The following is a 20,963-nucleotide window of genomic DNA, read 5'->3' as shown; positions in this document are numbered from 1 at the left end:
TACCACTTGCTTTTTATCACAGTTTGGATTGTTTGTAGATTATTATTTATTGATATTTTAGATTACATATGTTATAGCACTTTGCACCTTAATGTATATCATACTGCTGTAGGAGTATTCCACTTATATATATTTTTTTCATATATTTTTACACTTATATATTTATGATCAATATCCAGTGCATATGTGGTTGAACAGCGCCAATTCACCCATTATAGAACTCCTCTTCCAAAGAACCTGATACGGAAGTATCAGGTTCGCAGGAAAGATTTGCTGGTACAGTCTCTCACTGAATTGGTCCGCTCCACATTTTTACTGCCAATAACGCAGTCAATCGATGAGCCCACTTCTGGTTTGGGTTCACTGAAGCCTCCCCAACTGTTCATTCTTTTCCTATCCATTCATGGCTAAGGAAGCTAATGTATTCTGAGTGGGAGCAGCCAGATAAAAAGTTTTTTCCTCTGAAAAAGTTTTCAATACTTTATCTTGTGGAAGAAGAGTTTTATAAGAAATGGGGAATTCCAGCAATTGACGCTGCTATATCCTCTGTAAATTAAAACCTGACTTGTCCAGTAGACAATGCTAAAGGATCCAATGGATAAGAAGTTGGAGTTCCTTTTTAAAAACTATATTTCGCTCGCAGGTTCAGTTGTTCAACCTGCGCTGGCAGCGATCGGAGTATCTCAGTCCTTAAAGGACCAGTTTATAGAGGTACTCAAAGTTATTCCTGATCAGCAGGCCCAAGATTTGGCCAGGATATCAGAAGCGTTGTGTTTTACAGTAGAAGCTAAGAAAGATTCTATTCTCCAGGTCTCATGACTCATGCTGGGGCTGGTACATGTGCGTAGAATCCTATGGTTGAAAAATTGGTCAGTGGAAGCGCCATGCAAAAAGCTCTTGGCCAGTTTCCCTTTTCATGGTGAACGGTTGTTTGGAGACGATCTGGATAAGCATATCCAAAGAATTTCTAATGGGAAAAATTCCCTTTTACCCATTAGAAATAAGAAGACGTTTAAGTACTTTTCTTTTAAACGTGCTTCTTCAGTGCCAGGGGCATCAGCCTCCAGGCAGTCACGACAGCCTCCACCATTAGGTTCAAGAGGTAAACCTCAGGGTCAGTCCCAGGGCCAAAAAAGGACCCGGGGAAAGAAACCCACAAACAGAATACTAAAGCCTCGTTATGAAGGTGCACCCCCGCTCGCTTGAGTGAGGGGAAGGCTTCTAGAGTTTTCAAAGATCTGGCAGGAACAATGTCAAGACAGATGGGTGGCTTCCTCAATTTCTCTAGGTTACAAACTAGAGTTCTGAGAGTTCCCATCTCCTCGTTTTCTCAGATCAAACATTCCCAGAGATCCAGTGAAAAAGAAGTCTCTCTTTCTAGCTTTGGTTCATCTCTTCTCTCAAAGAGTGATATCGGTAGTCCCATTGGAAGAGCAAGGTTTGGGGTTTTATTCAAATCTGTTCACGGTTCCAAAACCAAACGGGGATGTCAGATCCATTTTAGAGCTCAAAGATCTAAACCAGTTTTTGAATATCCGTTCTTTTCGCATGGAGTCAATCCAATCAGTAGTCTCCATCCTTCAAGGGGGAGAATTTCTGGCGTCAATCGACATCAAGGATGCTTATTTCCATGTGCCGATTTTCCCCGCTCACCAGAAATTTCTACGCTTCGAGGTACAAAATCTTCATTTCCAGTTTGTAGCTCTGCCTTTCGGTCTAGCTGCTGCACCTCGAGTGTTTGCAAAGGTCCTGGCTCCTCCTTTAGCCAGGCTAAGGGCTCAAGGTATAACGGTACTAGCCTACTAGTTGTAGACGATCTACTCTTGATAGATCAATCGGTAGCCTGCCTAAACCAAACTTTGGTCACCACAGTCAGCTACCTGGAATACCTAGGTTGGATTCTCAACCTAGAGAAATCCTCCTTAAAACCATCAAGGAGATTGCAGTACTTGGGGCTGATCATAGATACGGCTCAGAAGAGGTTGTTTTTGCCCCAGGAAAGGATCAGTTCCATAAAGGAACTGATTCAGTTGGTCAAAACGAAGAAAAATCCTTCTAATCGACTTTGCATGAAATTGTTGGGAAAGATGGTGGCTTCTTTCGAGGCCGTTCCTTTTGCGCAGTTTCATTCAAGACTGCTGCAAAACAGTATCCTGTCAACTTGGAACAAGAAGGTCCAAGCTCTGGACTTCCCAATGCGTTTATCCCCCAATGTACGTCAGAGCCTCAATTGGTGGTTGATATCCAAGAATCTTCAAAAATGGAAATCCTTTCTGCCAGTTACCTGGAAGATGGTAACAGACGCCAGCTTTCTGGGCTGGGGAGCAGTCCTGGAAGAAGAGTCTGTCCAAGGGAAATGGTCCAAATCAGAGATGACCTTGCCCGTCAATATTCTAGAGATTCGGGCAGTACACCTGGCCCCGCTATGGCTCTGTGTCCCTTGATATACTTCAAAGAAAACGATTTTACAGGTAAGCTGTTATGAAAATCCTATTATTCCTGAACTTTGTTTTATCTCATGGTTACTGTGAAATTGTGTGAATGCATCAATGCAGTGCATGTTATCTCAGCTTGCAGAGCTTGGATTCATTGAATCAGTTTACCAAAAATGTAAATATTGCAGAATATACAGCCTCATGCTACATAACTAAGCTCCATTTCATGCTGAATAAACTAAATTATTAATGTATTCTAAATAGAAAACTATCTTTTAGATAGATTTTTACTCCAAAAGCATTTTATTAAAATAAATTTGATTTAAAAAAATCAGATTTAAAAAAAAAAAAATAATCGATTTTTATCCACCCTTTTAGCGCTACATAGTAAAGAAAAAAAAAACATGAGGGGACATGCGGCATAATGAAGCAGTTTTACAATGGGTAGCACAGTTAGAAAATGCATAAGTTAAGCCTATGCACAGAGACAGTTTGAGGCAGAAAAAATGCACTGGCATAAAATCCAAGCATTTTTTCATGCCCGGAAGAGCCGCAGGTGGCTTGTACAGCAGGCCATAGAAGTGAATGGCTGTATGCGCTTGTTCTCCTATACGTGGATGCACGAAAGCTATGTTCAGGTAAGCATCTTGGATGCATGTTTGGCTGGCTGTATGCGCCACCTACGTCTCCCTGGGCGTGGAAAAATGCAGAGATTTTATGCTAGTGCATTTTTTATTTTTGTGCGTGATTTAAAGTGATTGCAAACCCTTACATATACCCAGTAAAAATGACTAGCCTCAGGTAATACACAGCGATTAAACAAATCCTCCTACACAAGTTGTTCCTCTTTATCTGCAGTGATTTCTTCTGTACAGCCTTCTATAACACAGATTTTACATGACATCTCTCGGCTCCAAAAAACAGGGGGTGGTTATCTAAAGCCACACTGCAGAGCTCAGAGAGGAGAGCTCTGAGCCCTGATTAGATGGAAGGAACACCCCCTCCTCACAATGCACAGGCAACTACGCACAGCTGAGGCTGTCAATCACAGGCTGTGTGCTGGAGCTCTCTTCCCCTGTCACCCTCTTTCTCTTGGAGGTGGAAAAACCTTTCAGAAATGACTCCTGCAGATAACAGAGGAATGGGACAGCAGAGATAAATCACTCTCACTGTGCTTTAAATAGAAGGAGGTGCTTTTTTCATTTAATGCCTGAGGTTTACTACTTTAAAGGACTCGGCTACATGGGCGGTTTTGATATCTTGCTGCTGAGTGATTTAACCATGTAATTGGCAACATATTAAAAAAAAAAGTAAGCAAAATATAGTAAGCACAAGCATCATTCACATAGATTTGTGCTTGTTTTTTTGTTCATTACTGGACCTGTGTGTATGGAGAATTAAGTAATATATACTGCTTTTAACTTTTTACAGGTGAAATGGCAGCACTGAACTCAAATCCTGGTGCCCAGTTGGGAAGTCTTCAGTCTCTTTTGGGAGCTCAGGCTCTGCTGCAAAACCAACAGACATTTTTACCATCTCTAACCGGAGCTCTGGGAATGCAGCTCTTCCAGGGACAGTCACTTTTACAAGGGCAACGGAGCAATGCTCAGGTAATTCACTTATTCCAACTTTATTGAATGTGAAGTGCTGTTTTCGGTTACTTAACCAGTGACTAATTAACTACACTGGCATTTGCCAAAACTAAGGTGTAATTGTTGGGGTGGAATTTTACATACAGCTAATTAAATCATGGGAAATGCAAGGCTTCTTTCTTCTGAGATGCTTCTTCAATGATTACATTAATTATTCAAAAAAGGAAGGGATTCCGGCGCTCCAAATATTGTAATGTCTTGGTAAAATGGTGAAATATTAGCTTAAATAGCACATTTAAATCAATCAGTATTTATTTAAAAATTAGGAGGTAGCCATCCTTAGAGGGTGTCCATAACCTCTGTTGGCAAGCAAAAGGAAAAAGAAGGTGGGGGGGTTGGAGGCGCTAACTCTAATAGTTCTGTCACATAATTACATGTTAGTGTAACACTTACTGGTTCACAAGGTGGAGGTGCCCACCAGGGGTTGAAATGTCCTAGGGTGTGCTGGTGCTGGGGTGCACCCCAGCATTGGGTTTCCATGGTGGTCCAAAGTTACTCTCCTGTTCTGAAGCGCTTGTTTTAATATTGGAAAATGTAAGTGTAATTCTTATGTTCTTTTTCACAATAAATTTCCCTCACGGAATTATGCTATGTGCCCCCTCTTTTCCTTTTTATTCTCATGGTTTGGCTGACTTGCCTCTGGATTTAATCTGCATCTATCCTGCTGAACCCATCACTTTGGAACGTTTACCCAGAGGTTGCATTCCATGCTATGAATAGGTGCCTTTTTGGTTACCCCTAAAGCTTGATTGGCTTGTCAGGTGTACACCTGTATAAGTCCAATCTTTCTGGTAAGAGACTGGTAGTTCTGGTGGTGGATTCTCTATGTCACTCACTACTTAGGCTCGGTTCACACTGGGGCGACTTGTCAGGCGACCTAGTCGCCTGACAAGTCGCCTCCCGTTCTGTGCTATGGAACCGTTCTAATTGGAGCGACGCAAGTCGCTCCGACTTAGAAAAAGGTTCCTGTATTACTTTGGGGGCGACTTGGGGCGACTTGCATAGACTTCTATGCAGAAGTCGTCTCGCAAGTCGCCCCGCAGTCGTTTGCAGGTCGCCTCGCTGAGGCGACCTGCAAGTCGTGCCGCCCATGTGTGAACCGAGCCTTACTTTGATGCCTGTTCAAGAATTCAGTGACTGTCACTTATTTGTATTGGATTACACACTTTTGGGACTTATTATGACCTCTTGTGGTCCCTCATTATCACATATGGACACTCTTTTTCATTGAGTATATGTTATTGTATTTCTCAATATTTCTATTTTTTCATTGAGTATATGTTATTGTATTTCTCAATATTTCTATTTTTTCATTGAGTATATGTTATTGTATTTCTCAATATTTCTATTTTTTCATTGAGTATATGTTATTGTATTTCTCAATATTTTTGTCATTATTGTCGATTATTTTTTATTTTTGATATTAGTTTGTTTATAGCGCTGCACTTTTTTCACCTTTTTTGACACATTTTTACACTGCTGTGCTGGCTACTTTTTTACGTTTTTGACAGCGCGGTATATGTGGTTCCATAGTTTACAGTTTATCGCCTGTGTAAACAAGGCAGCTCTCCGTTCTGACAGGGAATGACACAGGATCTGGTCTTCCTGCTATTCAGGAAGATGGATCAGTGTGTTGTCCCAAGCAGCCCATCCCCCCACATAGTTAGAAACACACTGAGGGAACACATTTAACCCTTTGATCACCCCTGATGTTAACCCCTTCCCTGCCAGTGTCATTAGTACAATGTCAAAGATATAAAAAAAGGAATACCATCCAAATAGGTCATAGGGGTTGCCACCATCCCTTGTATAAGGAGAAAAAGAAAAAAACCCTCAAAAAAATAGGTGGGACTTTGAAGGCAACAGAGTAGTAAAAAACAATTTTATTAGTACAGATGGCCCAGGTGGAAGACTACATGAATATACATTCAAATTCTACACCAGTGTATTAATCTTATTACTATTTGATTGTTTGTTCAGTGAATTGTATCAGACTTTTTTATATGTGTATTGTTGTATATTTGTATATCTGTACTAATAAAATTGTTTTTTACTACTCTGTTGCCTTCAAAGTCCCACCTATTTTTTGAGGGTTTTTTTCTTTTTCTCCTTAGTACAATGTCAGTGCATATTTTTAGTACTGATCGCTGTAATAATGTCGCTGGTTCCAAAAAAAGTGTCAGAAATGTCAGGTAGATGTCCGCCGCAATGTCGCAGTCCTGCTAAAAATCACTAATCACCGCTATTACTAGTAAAAAAAAAATAATAAAAATACTATAAATCTTTCCCCAATTTTGTAGATTCTATAACTTTTGCGCAAACCAATCAATATACACTTATTGGGGTTATTTTTACCAAAAATATGTAGCAGAATACACATTGGCCCAAATGATGAAATTAGATTTTTTGGGGGATTTTTTTATTAGGTATGTTCTATAGCCGAAGGTAAAAAATATTGGGGTTTTTTTTTTGTTTTTTTTTTCAAAATTGTCGGCCTTTTTTTTGTTTATAGCGAAAAAAATAAAAACCGCAGAGGTGACCAAATACCACAAAAAGAAAGCTCTATTTGTGGGGAAAAAAAGGACACAATGTTATTTGGGTACCACGCAATTGTCAGTTACAGGAAGGGGGTAAAAAATCCTTCCGGGGGTAAAGTGATTAAAGGCTTAGCTCTCAAAGGCCCAGCTCTGCAACTGGCTATTGCCACAATCTTGTTTGTCAGACTGCAGCTAATTGGACTAGGGGAATTAACAATCAACAGGTTTGCCTTCTGCCCTACTTTTCTGTGTTGATGCCCTAGAAGCTATGAAACAATTTTCCAGAACGACTCTCACTTCTGTCAATATGTATAGAATTTTATGGCTAAAAGCTTGTACAGCTGAAGCCGAATGTAAAGAACCCTCATTCATATGCTTTTTAAAGGAGGATGTCTTTTACATAGTCTGGTTAAAAAAGGCACAAAGTTCATCTAGTTCGACCAACAAAAAAGGAAAAACAAAAACATTTTTTTTTATTTTTTTACAATCCTATATACACAATCCCATACCCACAGTTGATCCAGAGGAGGGCAAAAAAAACAGCATGCTGTTCCAATTTGCTCCAGCTGGGAAAACATTCCTTCCTGATCCCCCAAGAGGCAATCGGATGATCCTGGATCACCTTTACCTATAAATGTTAGTATCCAGTTATGTTATGTTCATTTAGGAAAGAATCCAGGCCTTTTTTTCAAGCAATCTACTGAGCTGGACAGAACCAGCTCTTGAGGGAGTCTATTCCAAATTTTCACAGCTCTTACTGTTAAGAAGCCATTTGGAGATTAAATCCCTTTTCCTCTAGACGTAAAGAGTTCCCCCTTGTCCTCTGTGATGACCTAAAGTGAATAACTCAACACCAGGTTCAGTATATGGACCACTTATGTACATATACATATTGATCATATCCCCCTTAATCGCCTCCTCTCAAGAGAGAATAAATTCAGTTCCTCTAATCTTTCCTCCTAGCTTAGCTCCTCCATGCCTCTTATCAGTTTGTTTGCCCTTCTCTGCACTTTCTACAGTTCCCCAATATTCTTTTTTGTGAACTGGTCCCCAAAACTGAACTGCATTTTCCAGATGAGGTCTTACTAATGATTTGTACAGGGGCAAAATGATATCGCTCTCTGGAGTCCATACTCCTCTTCTTCAATCTGTTTGATGATGCACTTGACGGGTTCATAAAGCAGGTCACAGGAGGAAAAGCCCTTCTGCCACAATAGAAGGCTCCTACCTCCCTACTCCTCTAAACGAAGGGAGCCCCTCATCACTCTCCCCAGTCTTCATCTTCAAAGCACAAATTCCACCCTTACATTTGGTGAAAGACTTGGAGCACAAAGTCCACCAAATTTGCCACAAAGCTTTCTTCACATTGATGGGACATCCTCATTCATAAGTGTGGGGGACATTTGTTGCAGTTTATATCCCTCTAGGTCACAGATGTCCCAAACTTCAATGGGTTTAATTGGTGGTTTCTCTCAAACACCCAATATCTGCCAAAAGACAGATTGGAGATCTTCTCTTGTCCGAGGAAGTGGTTGTTTCGTTGCCTCTAGAGGACCGGTTCAAGAATTGAACCGGTCCTCAGAGTATTCACAAAGGTGCATGCACCTATACTCTCTCTCCTAAGAACTCGGGTCATAAAATGCCTAGATGACCTTCTTCTGAAGGTTTTCCTTCCGACAAACTTTCTCATCTTAAGATTTCATGCTTGGTCCTTCAGATCAAAAAGACATACCTCTGTAAGATTCTACATTAGGATCCTGGGCCTTGTGGTAGCCCCGTTCAAGGCTGTTCCTTTCACTCAGTTCCACTCAAGGACTATTCAACACTATGTTGACTTGAAACAGACATTGCCCCTTGCTCTGTTTTCCTATGCTTCTCTGTAGTCAAGCTAGAAACTCCCTAACTTAGTGGATTTCCAACACAACCTTGGAAATTGGAAAGTAATTTCTTTCATTTTCATGGAACGTGAAAACAAATGCCAACCTTGCAGCCTGGGGTGGTGTGTTCCAGTCTCTCGTGATTCCAGGAGCTTGGTCCCCAAGGAAAGCAGAGCTCCCCATCAACATCCGGGAGTTTGGCACAATAAAACAAGCTCTGCATCACTGGACCTCCCTTGTTCAGGAACATCCAGTCGGGTACAATCAGAAAAAGCTACAGCAGTGGCCTATGTATATCATCAGGGGGGTACCATGGGAGTAAGGCAGAGTAATGTGTCTCCATTGTTTGCCCATTGTGGGAGTAAACCAATGGCGAATCTGGTCTAGTAGTACCGCTACATAGTAGACTTTCACATCAGGGAGCCCCATGCCACCTGCTTTTTTGAGTCTGATAGTAACAGAGTAAGGGCAGTGTGTTTTTTTTTTTTTTTTTGAACATATGTAAGCACGCAGCATGCTTTGTAAGGACTTGAAGGAATGTGTCAGGGATGACTATAGGCATAGTAGTTTCAGGAGAGTGAAGATTTTCAATGCTGTTACTCTACCTGCCCATGAGAGGTGTTGTTTGCTAATCCTTTGAAGATCTTGCTTGCATGTGTTTAGAAATGGAGTGAAGTTGTGTGAAAATAGATTATTCGTTGGAATGGTTAAGGAAATGCCTAGGTAGGGCATGGAGGAGGACACCCACTGAAATGGGATTTTGGATTGTAGTTCTTTCCTTATGGGGCTTGCTACTCCTGCTTGTAAGATATTGAATTTTGACACATTAACCTTTTAAAAGGAGCATGCGTTAAATTTGTCAAGAACGTTGCACACCGCTGGGAGGGAAGAAGCCGGTTTAGTGGGAGTAAGGATGATATCATCCGCAAAAAGGGTGATCTTATGATTTTGGTATGCTACTTGTATGCCTCGAATTGATATGTTACTACGGATAGTTTGGGCCAGTGGTTCCATAATTAGCATGAATATTAAAGGGGAGAGAGAGGAAACCCTTGCCTAGTGCCATTAGTGATTTTGAAGGGTTCAGAGAGGATACCGTCTGAAAATACGCAGGCTGAGGGTTTAGAGTAAAGGGCTAGTATGGCTGTTAATATGTTACCCTGGAATCCAAATCTAGTGAGTGTTTATTTTAAGTAGCCCCAGTGAATCCGATCGAACGCCTTTTTCAGCGTCTAGCACTACAAAGATTGCAGGGACCTTTTTAGATTTAGAGAAGTATATAAGATTTATAATTTTTCGAGTGGCATCGGGTGCTTGGCTGGTCATGGTGAAGCCAACCTGATCTGGGTGAATAATGTTTGGCATGATTGGTGCCAGTCTCTGGGCCACCAATTTTGCATATATCTTGAAATCAGTGTTTAGTAGCGAAATTGGGCGAAAGTTTTGTGATGAAACCGGTTCCTTCCCTGGTTTGGTTAAAGTAATGATATTAGCTGACAGCATTTCAGAGGGAAATTCACCCGAGGACATGGCAACATTGAATGTGTGACATAAATAAGGAGTTCGAATTTTGGAAAACTATTTGTAATACTTGTCAGAGAAGCCATCTGGGCCTGGAGCTTTGCCATTTGGAAGTGATGAGATTGCATGGGTGATTTCTTTGATAGTAAATGGAGCATTAAGAGCTGTCATGTGTTCGTCCGATAGTTTAGGCGGGTGGAGGGAGGCGAGAAAGTTTTCAATGTTTAAGTCTGTGGGTTGTTTCACTGAGGGATCATCCTTTAAATTGTATTATTTCTCATAATACTCTTTAAAGGCATTGGCAATGTCCTGAGGATGAAACATTTTGTTGCCCTGGGTGGGGTGTAAAATGAATAGTATTTTTTGCTTAATTTTGCGTTTTTCGATCAGCTCTGCCATTAGTTTGCTGGCTCTATTGCCTTGGGCATAAAAATTGGCTCGTATTTTGAGGAGTACCGGTAGTTTAGAATGGCTGGCATTGAGGTGTGATCTAAGTTCGCTCCTAGCTTGCCAGAGTTTGTTACTAGTTGATGATTTTGGGTAATTTTTTTTTGTAAGTTCCAGCCCCTTTATTGTATCTAAAAGGTCTGTTAACTGCTGTGTCTTTTGGTGTTTCGCCCGTGAACTGATTTTGATTAGGACACCTCTTATAAAGGCTTTGTGAGAAGACCATATTGTAAATGCATTGCTGACTGATCGTTCGTTTAGGTGGAAGAAGTCATTCAGTTTAGGGCTGCAACTAACGATTATTTTCATAATCGATTAGTTGGCCGATTATTGTTTTGATTAATCGGTTAATAACCTTAAAAAAAAAAAAAAAAAGTGTGGTGTATAATTTAGTTAATATGTAAAGTTTTAAAAGGCAATTTATTCTTAAATATTTCTATGCAGTGGTAGATATAAATAACCAACTATATGGTTAGGGAGCAAAATATCGAATCCACACTGAGAATAACAGAGGAGATATACTGTATATACTATTAGAAGAGATATACTGTATATACTATTAGAGGAGAGATATACTGTATATACTATTAGAGGAGATATACTGTATATACTATTAAAGGGTGAATGTGGTAAATATCATCAGACTCGGAGATCACGTTTTTTTTATTTAAAAGAAACAAATGTCTTCCTTAAAAAAAAAAAAAAAATTGTAATTTTAAGAACGTTCGTTCGATTTTCTAATCATTAGTGGGGTAAAATCGATGTTCATTTTCAACCATAGTGACGGGAAAATTTGGAAATAATAGAAAACTTCTTGGTCAAAGGAATTTTCAGACAGTGTATGTGATTTTCGTTCAGAAATTTACATTTGTTTTAAAAACAGAATGTTAAAAACAAGTGAAAATTTCAAACAACATTCTTTCATTCAGCGAATGTACAAAGATTTTTCGTCTGAATATTCTCGTCTGAAAATTGATCTGTGTGGCCAGCATAAGGCTCGGTACACACCTATGCAGCTTGCTTTTGATCTGTTTCTGCAGTGCTTTTTGCTGTGAGTTATTTTTGCGCACGTGATTTTGCTGCAATTTGCGTTTTTGTTTTTTTTTGGACAATTTGTCGTTGAGCAGATTAAAAAAAACACAAATTGCTGCAAAAACACATTACATGCTCTTCTGCAGCTTCTCCATTGAAGTATATTAAACCAAAAAAAGCACAGTTTTGCGTTAAAGTCCTTGACCCTTTCCAAATACACAGCGGCTGAAAAAAGCATAGATGTGAATGTGTCCCATAGGAAACCATGTAAATGAACTGTAGTGCGTTTCTGCAAAAAGCACCAAAAAACACATAGATGTGAACCAGGTCTAAGATGTTTAGTAATATAATGAGGTTAAAAAAAACTAAAATTAGCCCTTTATAGTACAAAAAAAAAAAAAAAAGCAGATAATCGCTAATGTAAGGGGTTCATTTTTTTTACTGTAGAACTGTGAAAGTAATATTTACAGTAGCGATTTGCTCTTTTTGCACTATAAAGGACTAATTTTATCTTTTTTTAACCCCATTATGTTACTGGCAGATTATTCGATTATGAAACTAGTAATTGATTAATTTCATAATCGATTAGTTGTCGATTAATTGATTAGTTGTTTCAGCCCTAATTCAGTTGTTGTTGAATCTGGAGATTGTTGTCGGGGATGGACATTAGGTGTGGGTCGTTGCGCCAATTAGTAAAGGTCATGCTTTCTTGCTTTCCCCCAGCATTATTAAGATGGGCGCATGATCTGACCATGTTGTGGTGTGGATTTCCGAGTCAATAGCATCCTGTAGTAGCTGTTTATCTCCCAGGAATAAGTCTATTCTGGAGTAAGTACAGTGCGGTTTTGAAAAGAAAGTAAAATCCCTCTCTGAAACGTGTTGACATCTCCAAATGTCATATAGCTCATTTGAATGCAGGAAGGTTAGAAGTTTTGATGCTCTGGATTTTTTCGGTGTAGGTCATTTCACATCTGTAGTGGCATCTAGAACAAGGTTAAAGTCACCACAGAGGATGACTCTGCCTTGTTTTAGTTTGGTCACTTTTTTCCATGTTTTGTTAAGGAATGGAATTTGGCCCGTGTTCGGGGTATAGAGGTTTACCAATGTGTAAACGGTATTATTTATTTCGCAGACTATTATAATATAATCTTCCTTTGTGTATCTGTATGAAGATTTAATAGCTTGAAGGCTACTGTGTCTTTGATAGCTATCGGTACTCCTTTGGATTTGATAGGTGCATTCGCAATGAATAAATGTGGAAAATTTTGGTGGGAAATTGGAGGCGCTTTTGTTTGGCTAAAGTGAGTCTCTTGAACACATAGCACATCGCATTTGAGCGTGTGGGTATCTGACCCTAGAGAGTACCTTTTCCCTGGATGATTTAGGCCCTTAGCGTTTAGGGATGTGATTTTGAAAGGCATTCTGCTTCTGATGGGGGTCCCTTATTTGGAGAGCTTAGTTAGCAGTATCGGTGGGTGTATGCCGTTAGTGTAGGAAGAGTAGCTTACTGTTTGATTGTTTTTCGGCCTCTAGAGTCTGTCGCGTTCCAGCTGTCGGGAGCTTGCTGACTGTGTCTTCGCGTGAGGATGGTTTATATGAAACAAAAAGAGATAATTGTAAAGTCTACAATAGGTAGTGCACACAATAAAGAACCTTTGGTTCAAAACAGAACTTTTAAGAAAAAAAAGCAGAAATCTGCTTGTATGGTGATTTACCGCGTCAAATATTTGGGGGTGTTCAACAAATGAATTGAGCTTGTTTGAGCAATCCAGGGCAAACTGTGTAGTTTGTCAATGCTTGTATGATTCAGGTGGTCATGACGTCTGGAGGATCCAAGTCTTCCCAGTTGTCATTGCGTTGTTGACGGTTCCCTTGGTGTTGTCGCTGTTCCTGTGGTTCCAGTATGTTCCATTGCTGGAAGAGTGTAAGGCCTTCTTCCGGAGATTTAATGGTGTAGGAATTATTATCTTTTGTGATGATAAGCTTCACCGCATGGCCCTATTTGTATGGGATCTGATGGTTCCGCAGAGGTTTTGTGATCGTTGCGAGATTTTTGCGTTGTTGCAGGGTATATTTTGATAGATCATCATAGAAGGAGAAATTGGTGTATTGTTGTGGATATTCTGCAGCATTCCTGGCAGCTCTCGTGAATCTTTCCTTTATATGGAAGTAGTGGATGCGGACAATAGCGTCCCTTGGGATAGTGTCTGGTAGATGAGGAGGTTTTGGCAGACGGTGTATGCAATCTATTATCAGCTCACTCTGTGAGGAATCAGGTAGGAAAGTCGCCAGAAGTTGTATGAAGGCTCCTGTCTCTTCTTTGACATGCTGGCGGGTGTCTCCGGTCATTGGTGGTGAGTTTTGCTGCTGTGGGAGCCTGATCACCTATCTGAAAATGCCCTGGCAGCCATCGCGCTCGGGATCCGGCCACGCCCCCAAAGAGGAGGTTTTCAAAGGCTTCAACAAAGCGGTTTAAAGCTTGCTGATAGCTTCACAAAAACATTCTGTGTATACTTCTATTATACAAACTGGAGGCTATGGGAGAAAAGCCTAAATGACTTCTAAATCAATCCCTCACTGACTCCTGTAGTTGCAGACAGTGTGGAGCAAATCACCCTTAAAGTTCACAAGAGAATCACAGAAGTCCTTCCAGTCAGGTCTCAGCACTCTACTTTGTTCCTCTTCCTGAGCACCTGCTCTGTGTTTACATTAGCAGTTAAACGGTAAAAACGGTTAAATCCCGAGCATTAGTCGAGCTTGGGATAAGCACAAAAGAGGCCATGGATTTTTTCAGGATGGTGAGTAAAGGGAAGTCAGTCAATATCCATTTGCCGATCCTCCCACAGCTTGTGAAACTAGAAGTGCTCTGCTTTGAAAACTTCTGGGTTTGAAGCTGCCGGGTTCTGGCTGCTAGCGGCCAGGAATGTAAACAGAGTACTGTCGGTACTCTGTTTATTTGGAAGTGGTGCAGAGTAGACATATGCGTCCATAAACAGGACCTGTGGCAAAAGATATACTTTTAATTTTCAGCCCCCACTTGATGATAATAAAGTAAAACCAATAAAAAATGAAAAACAAGGACCCCCTATCTTCTCCCTTGCACTCATACACAACCCAGGTCGTTTACATATAAATGGCAATTGGGCAACACATATCTCAAAATTGTTTGCAGTAGAGTGAAAGGAATAATTCTGTGGTCATTATCTATAGTTGGCTCCAAACTCATGTGCTTTAGGCCTTATGTACACTGCTGCTAGTAAACAGACGTTCAGAGGCAGTTGGATGTTTTTTTCAGCTGCCCCTGAACTCATCCAATGTTGTCTTATGTGTACATGTACACAGGTTTGTTTAATGTTGCTTTTAGACAGTTGAGTTTAGAGGCCTTTTTTGGAAAGCAAAAAAATTAGTTCAGACGCTGAGTTTAGAGGCATTTCAAGCGCCAAATGCTTCTAAACGAGGTAACTTGCGTTTAGCTGCGTTTTGTTTACAGGCGTTTTTCATTTTTGGCTATTTTGGAAAAAATAAATTTTTTTTTCAAACGCTTCTAAACGCAAATGCGGCATGTAAACGCGGCAAAACGGATGGGTTACTATCTGTCAAGTTAAATCGGTCAGGAGAGGTTGTAAAAACGTCCCGTGTACATTAAGCCTTAAAGGTTTATAAAACATCACCTATGGGCAATTTTATTTATCATTATTTTATACCTATAAGGCACAATATACAGTATAGAAAACTTGACAGGGATTTCACCTTATTGCTGCTTTCCAGACTCAATTCTGAATTCTTCACCTATTATAGTTTTTTTTGCAGACTCACTCAACGTCGGAGAAAGAAGTCAACACTTCGTTTCAGCCAGAGTCCTGCATTACACCCACATCTCAACCCCCATCTATCTCTCAACAGCCATCTGAATCCAATTTCCCTTCCCAGAGAGCTGATATGACTAACAGGTCTCAGACTTTGTCGCTGTCCTCAATGCGACCTGGTTCCTTTGTCTCCAACACCTCAAGTGCCTTTGAAACTGGACTCATTCCCAAAGGCTCCCCATTTCAGGGATCAGTCCGGACTGACCTTCCTCCAGACACACCTTCTGATCCCCCAAGAACAGATACATTAACCCAGTCATTGGATCCTTCCTCCTCCGAGACAGAACCAGAAGCATCTCCACTAAAAAGGTGTAGGATGCTTACTGATGCTGTCCTTCCCTCTGAAGTCCCCAATGGAGCTTCCCCAAACCTCCCATGGATGAGTTCTCCTCATCCACCCAATATGTTAAACCTTGCTGAAAGAGAACTCTCCAAGGGTAATGAGCGAGGCTATAGGTTTAATGGTCGCTCCCGAGGAGAGAGGTCTTATGGTCGTCGGCCACGTGGTGATAGGCTCTCCAGTTCACGGCACTCATACTGGAGGTACAATGGAGAGGAAAACACACAGAATGATGGAGAAGAAGCCGGTCACAGCCAGGATCCAACTCAGCCTGTGCTGGGAATCTCTCCATTTTCTCACCATTGGCAGGAAGAGGGAGGACAGCCCGGGGAGCAGGAGGTGGATGTATGTATTGTGTGAATGCTTATGTATTAATTGCAGATGTATATTGTTTGTCTAAACAATTGTTCACAATTTGTTGTATTCACAACTGCCAGTATTATGTCACTTGGAAGTACAAAAATTATCTAAAAGATTGTAAATAGAGGTATGGCGCTTCCTTGTGAAGTGTGTAAATGATATATAATAAAGTGACTAATATGAAATATATCATACACAAACGGTAATTAAATACTCATAATAAATGACCCCATATATGGTAAGTTAAAAAACATGTGATAAGAAATGTGATAAGGACCCTTATTAATTTCATACACCTATGTATCACAGGTAATTCCGGAAAATAACCACTAGGTGCTGCTGCTAATACACTATGCAGCTGATGTGATGAATCCAGCATATACGTGTGCAAAAAAAGTGAATGACAGTGCAATCAATTCCAAAAAATTAAAAAATTATAAACACGAATGAATTCAAAAATGTGTAAAAAACCTATATGCAATAAAAAACAAAAAAGCAAAAAAGCCTGTCACAAGTGGTACGTCCCAAACTATAAATAGCAGGAAAAGAAAAAAAGTTCCAAGAGCTTAGTGACTGTGGTGTCCTTATAGATGAAAATCCGTGACTTCTGTGCTCCCCTTTTGGCTCCCCACTCACCGGCTCCCACTGCCCCTGCAGGGGTGACAGACACTTTAAGATCCCAATGCCGTCCTCTTGGCCGATATCCCGTGGTCACTGAGATAGGATGTCCTCTCTCCCAGGCGTTTCCAGGTTACCTCTTTATACCACGTCCAAGAAGGGGATCCCCAGAGAAATCCTCATAAGAAGAGATGCCACCTCATAGTGTAGTATAATTAAAACTTTAATAGCATAAAACTCCCCATATGGGAGAAAATAAAACCGTACTACACTTATGGGTGAAGCCGAAAGCCAGGAAGTGCTTCACCGCAGCGTGCGGTCCAGCTGCGTTCCAGGCTCTCTCGCTCCGTACCCGGAAATGACGTAAGTGCGTAGCCCCGCCTTACGCGTTTCGTCATCGACGTTTTCAAAGGCGGCGCCATCTTACTACACCTCACAGGTTATAAGGTAGGCGGACATGCTGGATCCTCCCTTCTCCCGTCATTATAGGAATTTTGATTGGACAATTACTCCTAAAGCTCCTCCTCCCGGTACATTCCCAATAGGAGAACCCAAATCAGATCCCTATGTCCCTAGGTCAAAGGATAATAGTATTTATTACGGACCCATGCATCTCCGCTGACCCTTACATAGATTGGCAGACATATTTCACGCAAAGTAATAGTAGCATCAAACATCTTATTAGTATATAATACAGGTTAAGTTCAGTTAGAAAAATCAGGTAAGCATATCGTATAGGCAAAATCCACAGTGGTGGGTTACGGTACTTCATGTTCTCCATCTTGCAAACCCAGTGTCTATCTTGTAAAAGTTAATATAAATAGAGTGAAAAACTGAGTCCCATTCAAGATCTGTTTTTGTATAAAGGTAAAGGAAAGATATTAAGTGTTCATTACTGTCTTTATGGGTATCCGCTTCAGATCTCCAAACGTCAGAAGAAAAAGAATTTTTTGTATTTTACATCTGAGATTTGAAACCAAATCAAATTGGTGTTTCTGAGACCCTCTAAGCCGCTCGGAAAAAAATTATAATTAAAAATATATACATAAGGACTAACTTACAAACATTCCTATATTGGGCCGGTGTATTCCCAAATATAGGTATTGTATAACCATTTCCAACTCCAGAGCACTACTACACATGGTTAAAATCCCACATACTACAGCCTCCCAGTGGTGTGTTCTAGTAGTGCACTCTCCCACGTACACCCAGATACTACTTAGTAGACATTCTCCAATGTGGTGTCAGCACCCCAAGGGGGCCCTACATTGCATTCTGGGGTGCTAGGAAACCCGGGAAGTCGAAGTACATATTATCATCCCGGGGTTGTGGGTTGCATTAAGGACATGGGAAATATAAATATAGATATAAAAAGAAGCAACATAAAGGGCTTTGGTAAACACAAACGGAAGACAGCATAAAAGACATGATTGGAAATATATATACATATGTATGGAAGCAATATCCATGTGCATGTAAATTGCACATAATGCCTCATAGCTAGGTGTGGGTATCCCCACCTACGTCCATATATGCACATATGCCTAATTAGTTCTATAAGTTGATGGTGCTAAGGGTGTTGGCTGTATTCAAACCTATGCTCCAACCCCATATTGATCATGTCTATGATTTTCCTACTGCTGTCCCCTACTTCATCATTTATCTACCAGCACATGTATACACGGGCAGTAGATTAATTACCTAATGTCATAGTGTTTTGTTAACCTCTACCCCCTTTTTTTCTGGACACCTAACTGGTAAAGATAAAGGACATACGTCATAGAGGACCTGCGGAAGTATAATTTAGATAATACTGCTGTAGATTAGTTTAAGGGTTAGCTATAAAACAGTTGAGGTCTATGTCCAAATTCAAGCCTCTAGGGGCAATAGACCCCAACCGATATATCCACCCTGTCTCGTTCCTAGAGACCAGTGTTTCTTTATTGCCCCCTCTCCAGTGGTTTTTCACTTGATCAATGCCGTAAAAAATGAGGCCACTTGGATCTTTTTGATGGAATTCGGCAAAATGCCGTGATAGATGATGCTTCGGGAACCCTTTTTTGATATTTTTGATATGTTCCCGTATTCTGACATAGAGGGGGCGGGTGGTTCTCCCCACGTACTGTAAATGACAAGGGCATTCAATGATATAAGTAACATGGGTACTATGACAAGTTATCAGCTCCTTAATCTCATATTCTTTATGGTCTGCAGTTGACTTAAACTTTTCCTTCTTTCTAGGTTGGGGTTTGCTAACTCTGCAAGGTAAACATCTGCGGCATCTGAAGAACCCTTTCATATTGGGTATAATGTGGGTTTGCTTGGGGGGGTCAATGACATTATGTACAAGATGGTTGCGAAGTGTAGGTGCTTTCCTATACACAAACTTCGGTTTGGTGGGGAGGATTTTGGCTAGTACACGGTCCTCTTTCAGGATAGGCCAGTATTTCTTAATGATCCGTTCCACATCCTTATATTGGTTGTTAAACCCTGTAATGAAGGTTAACTCCGTCTGATCATTTCTGGCCCTACTGTTCTTCTTAAGTAGTTGGTTTCTATCCATGTTCTTGATCTCCTGTTTCAGCTTGTCCAGGTTTTCCTGTGGATATCCTTTCTCTTGGAACCGCTGAATAAGGACATCTGCCTGGACGTCAAAGTCTTCCAGTGTGTTACAGTTTCTCCGTATCCTTAATAGTTGCCCTTTTGGAATGTTGGATTTCCACTTCGGATGGTGACAGCTTGAAGTGGGTATGTACCCGTTCCGATCTGTACTTTTAAAAAAAGTACGGGTATTGAGGGAATCCCCTGCTTTGAAGATTTCCAGGTCTAAATAGTCAATCGCCTGCAGGTTCCACTTTCCCGTGAACGTGATCCCATACCTATTCATATTCAGCTCTTCAAGGAATTTTTCAAAACTGTCTGTTGTGCCATCCCATAAGATGATTAAATCATCAATATATCTACGGTACATTTTAATTTGGGGGATATTCTTGTTATAAATGTATTCCTCCTCCCACATGTTCATGAACAGGTTTGCAACACTTGGTGCATATCGTGCCCCCATTGCAACACCTTTAGTTTGTACAAAATATTCCTTGTTGTACCAAAAGTAGTTGCATTCCATTGCAATTTTAAGGCCTTCCCGAATGTAGTTGATCTGCCCCTGTCTCATTGCTGTGTTCTCATATAGAGCCTTTTCTACTGCTAGCAACCCATCCGGTTGTTCAATGCATGTGTACAATGAGTTGACGTCTATTGTTGCCAATACCCAATTTTCTGTACCTTTTATATTTTGGAGTTCTTCGATGAGCTGTAAACTGTCACGCAGGTATGATTTCCCTTGCTGTACCAGAGGTTTCAAGTATTTATCTAGGTATTCCCCTAATCTTGAGAAGATCGAATTTATGCCACTGATGATGGGTCTTCCAGGTGGTTTGTGCAATCTTTTGTGGATCTTCGGTGTGTAATATATCACGGGGGTCTTTGTAGAGTTAGAGTATAAATATTCAGCTTCTTTAGCATTCAATATCCCCATAGCTTTTCCTTTAGTGATGTACTTCTTTAGTTTTTCCTCATATTTTTTCTTTGGATTCGTTCGGAGTTTTTTATACGTATTTTCCACATTTAGTAGGTTGCCCATCTCTTCTTGATAATCTTTTTTGTCCAGGATAACCAGTCCGCCTCCTTTGTCGGCCGGCCGTATAACTACCTCATGTCGTTTCCCTAAATCTTTGATGGTCCTCCAGATATTTTTCCTCTTTCTTTCCTTCCCTTTCAGATCTCTCAAATCCTCTTCTACCATTTTCTTGAAAGCAGTCAGGCACTGACTCCCTGGCGTTTTGGGGTTGAAGGTAGAGTTATTCCTCAGGTTGGTTTGAATATATTCTGGGTTGTCCTTAATGTTACTGTCTGTGTTCATAGCAAAGTGTTTTTTCAAATTAAGTTTCCTCATGAACTTTTGAAGATCAATATAGGCCTCAAATTTATCCAAGCCCTTATCCGGTGCAAATTTTAGGCCCAAATCAAGCACCTGTAGTTCTTCAGCTGTAAATGTTACACTACTTAAGTTATAGATGCCCTTTCCTGTTACACTCTTCTTCTTTTTCTTCCTGCCTCCTCTGCATCCTCTTGTCTGCCTCTTCTTACCGGGTTTCTTCGCATCTCCTCTGTGTTTATTCTCTGGCCATGCTCCTGCCCATAATTGGGGTTCCTCCTCTCTCCATATCCTCGATTTGTGGTTGGGGTTCGTTCTTCTCCAGTTCCCCATTGGTCCTCTCT

The 20,963-nt window shown here is 40.6% G+C and overlaps 1 protein-coding gene across 5 annotated transcripts in view; it reads left to right on the top strand.

Moving 5' to 3' along the window:
* The window catches only part of MBD6 (methyl-CpG binding domain protein 6), a 153,619-nt gene that overhangs the window by 86,394 nt on the left and 46,262 nt on the right, over positions 1-20,963 (top strand). For 4 of the 5 annotated variants that reach the window (XM_073613787.1, XM_073613790.1, XM_073613786.1 and 1 more), the window contains 2 exons: positions 3,867-4,045; positions 15,300-16,052. In XM_073613787.1, the coding sequence (XP_073469888.1) occupies positions 3,867-4,045; positions 15,300-16,052 (932 nt within the window). The remainder of the gene's footprint in view (positions 1-3,866; positions 4,046-15,299; positions 16,053-20,963) is intronic. The other variant, XM_073613789.1, reaches the window with a different exon arrangement.

Source organism: Aquarana catesbeiana, linkage group LG02 (assembly GCF_042186555.1).
Source record: "Aquarana catesbeiana isolate 2022-GZ linkage group LG02, ASM4218655v1, whole genome shotgun sequence".
In the NCBI taxonomy this organism is placed as follows: Eukaryota; Metazoa; Chordata; class Amphibia; order Anura; family Ranidae; genus Aquarana; species Aquarana catesbeiana.
The sequence above is the reverse complement of the archived record's forward strand: the minus strand, read 5'-3'. Positions and strand labels throughout refer to the sequence as shown.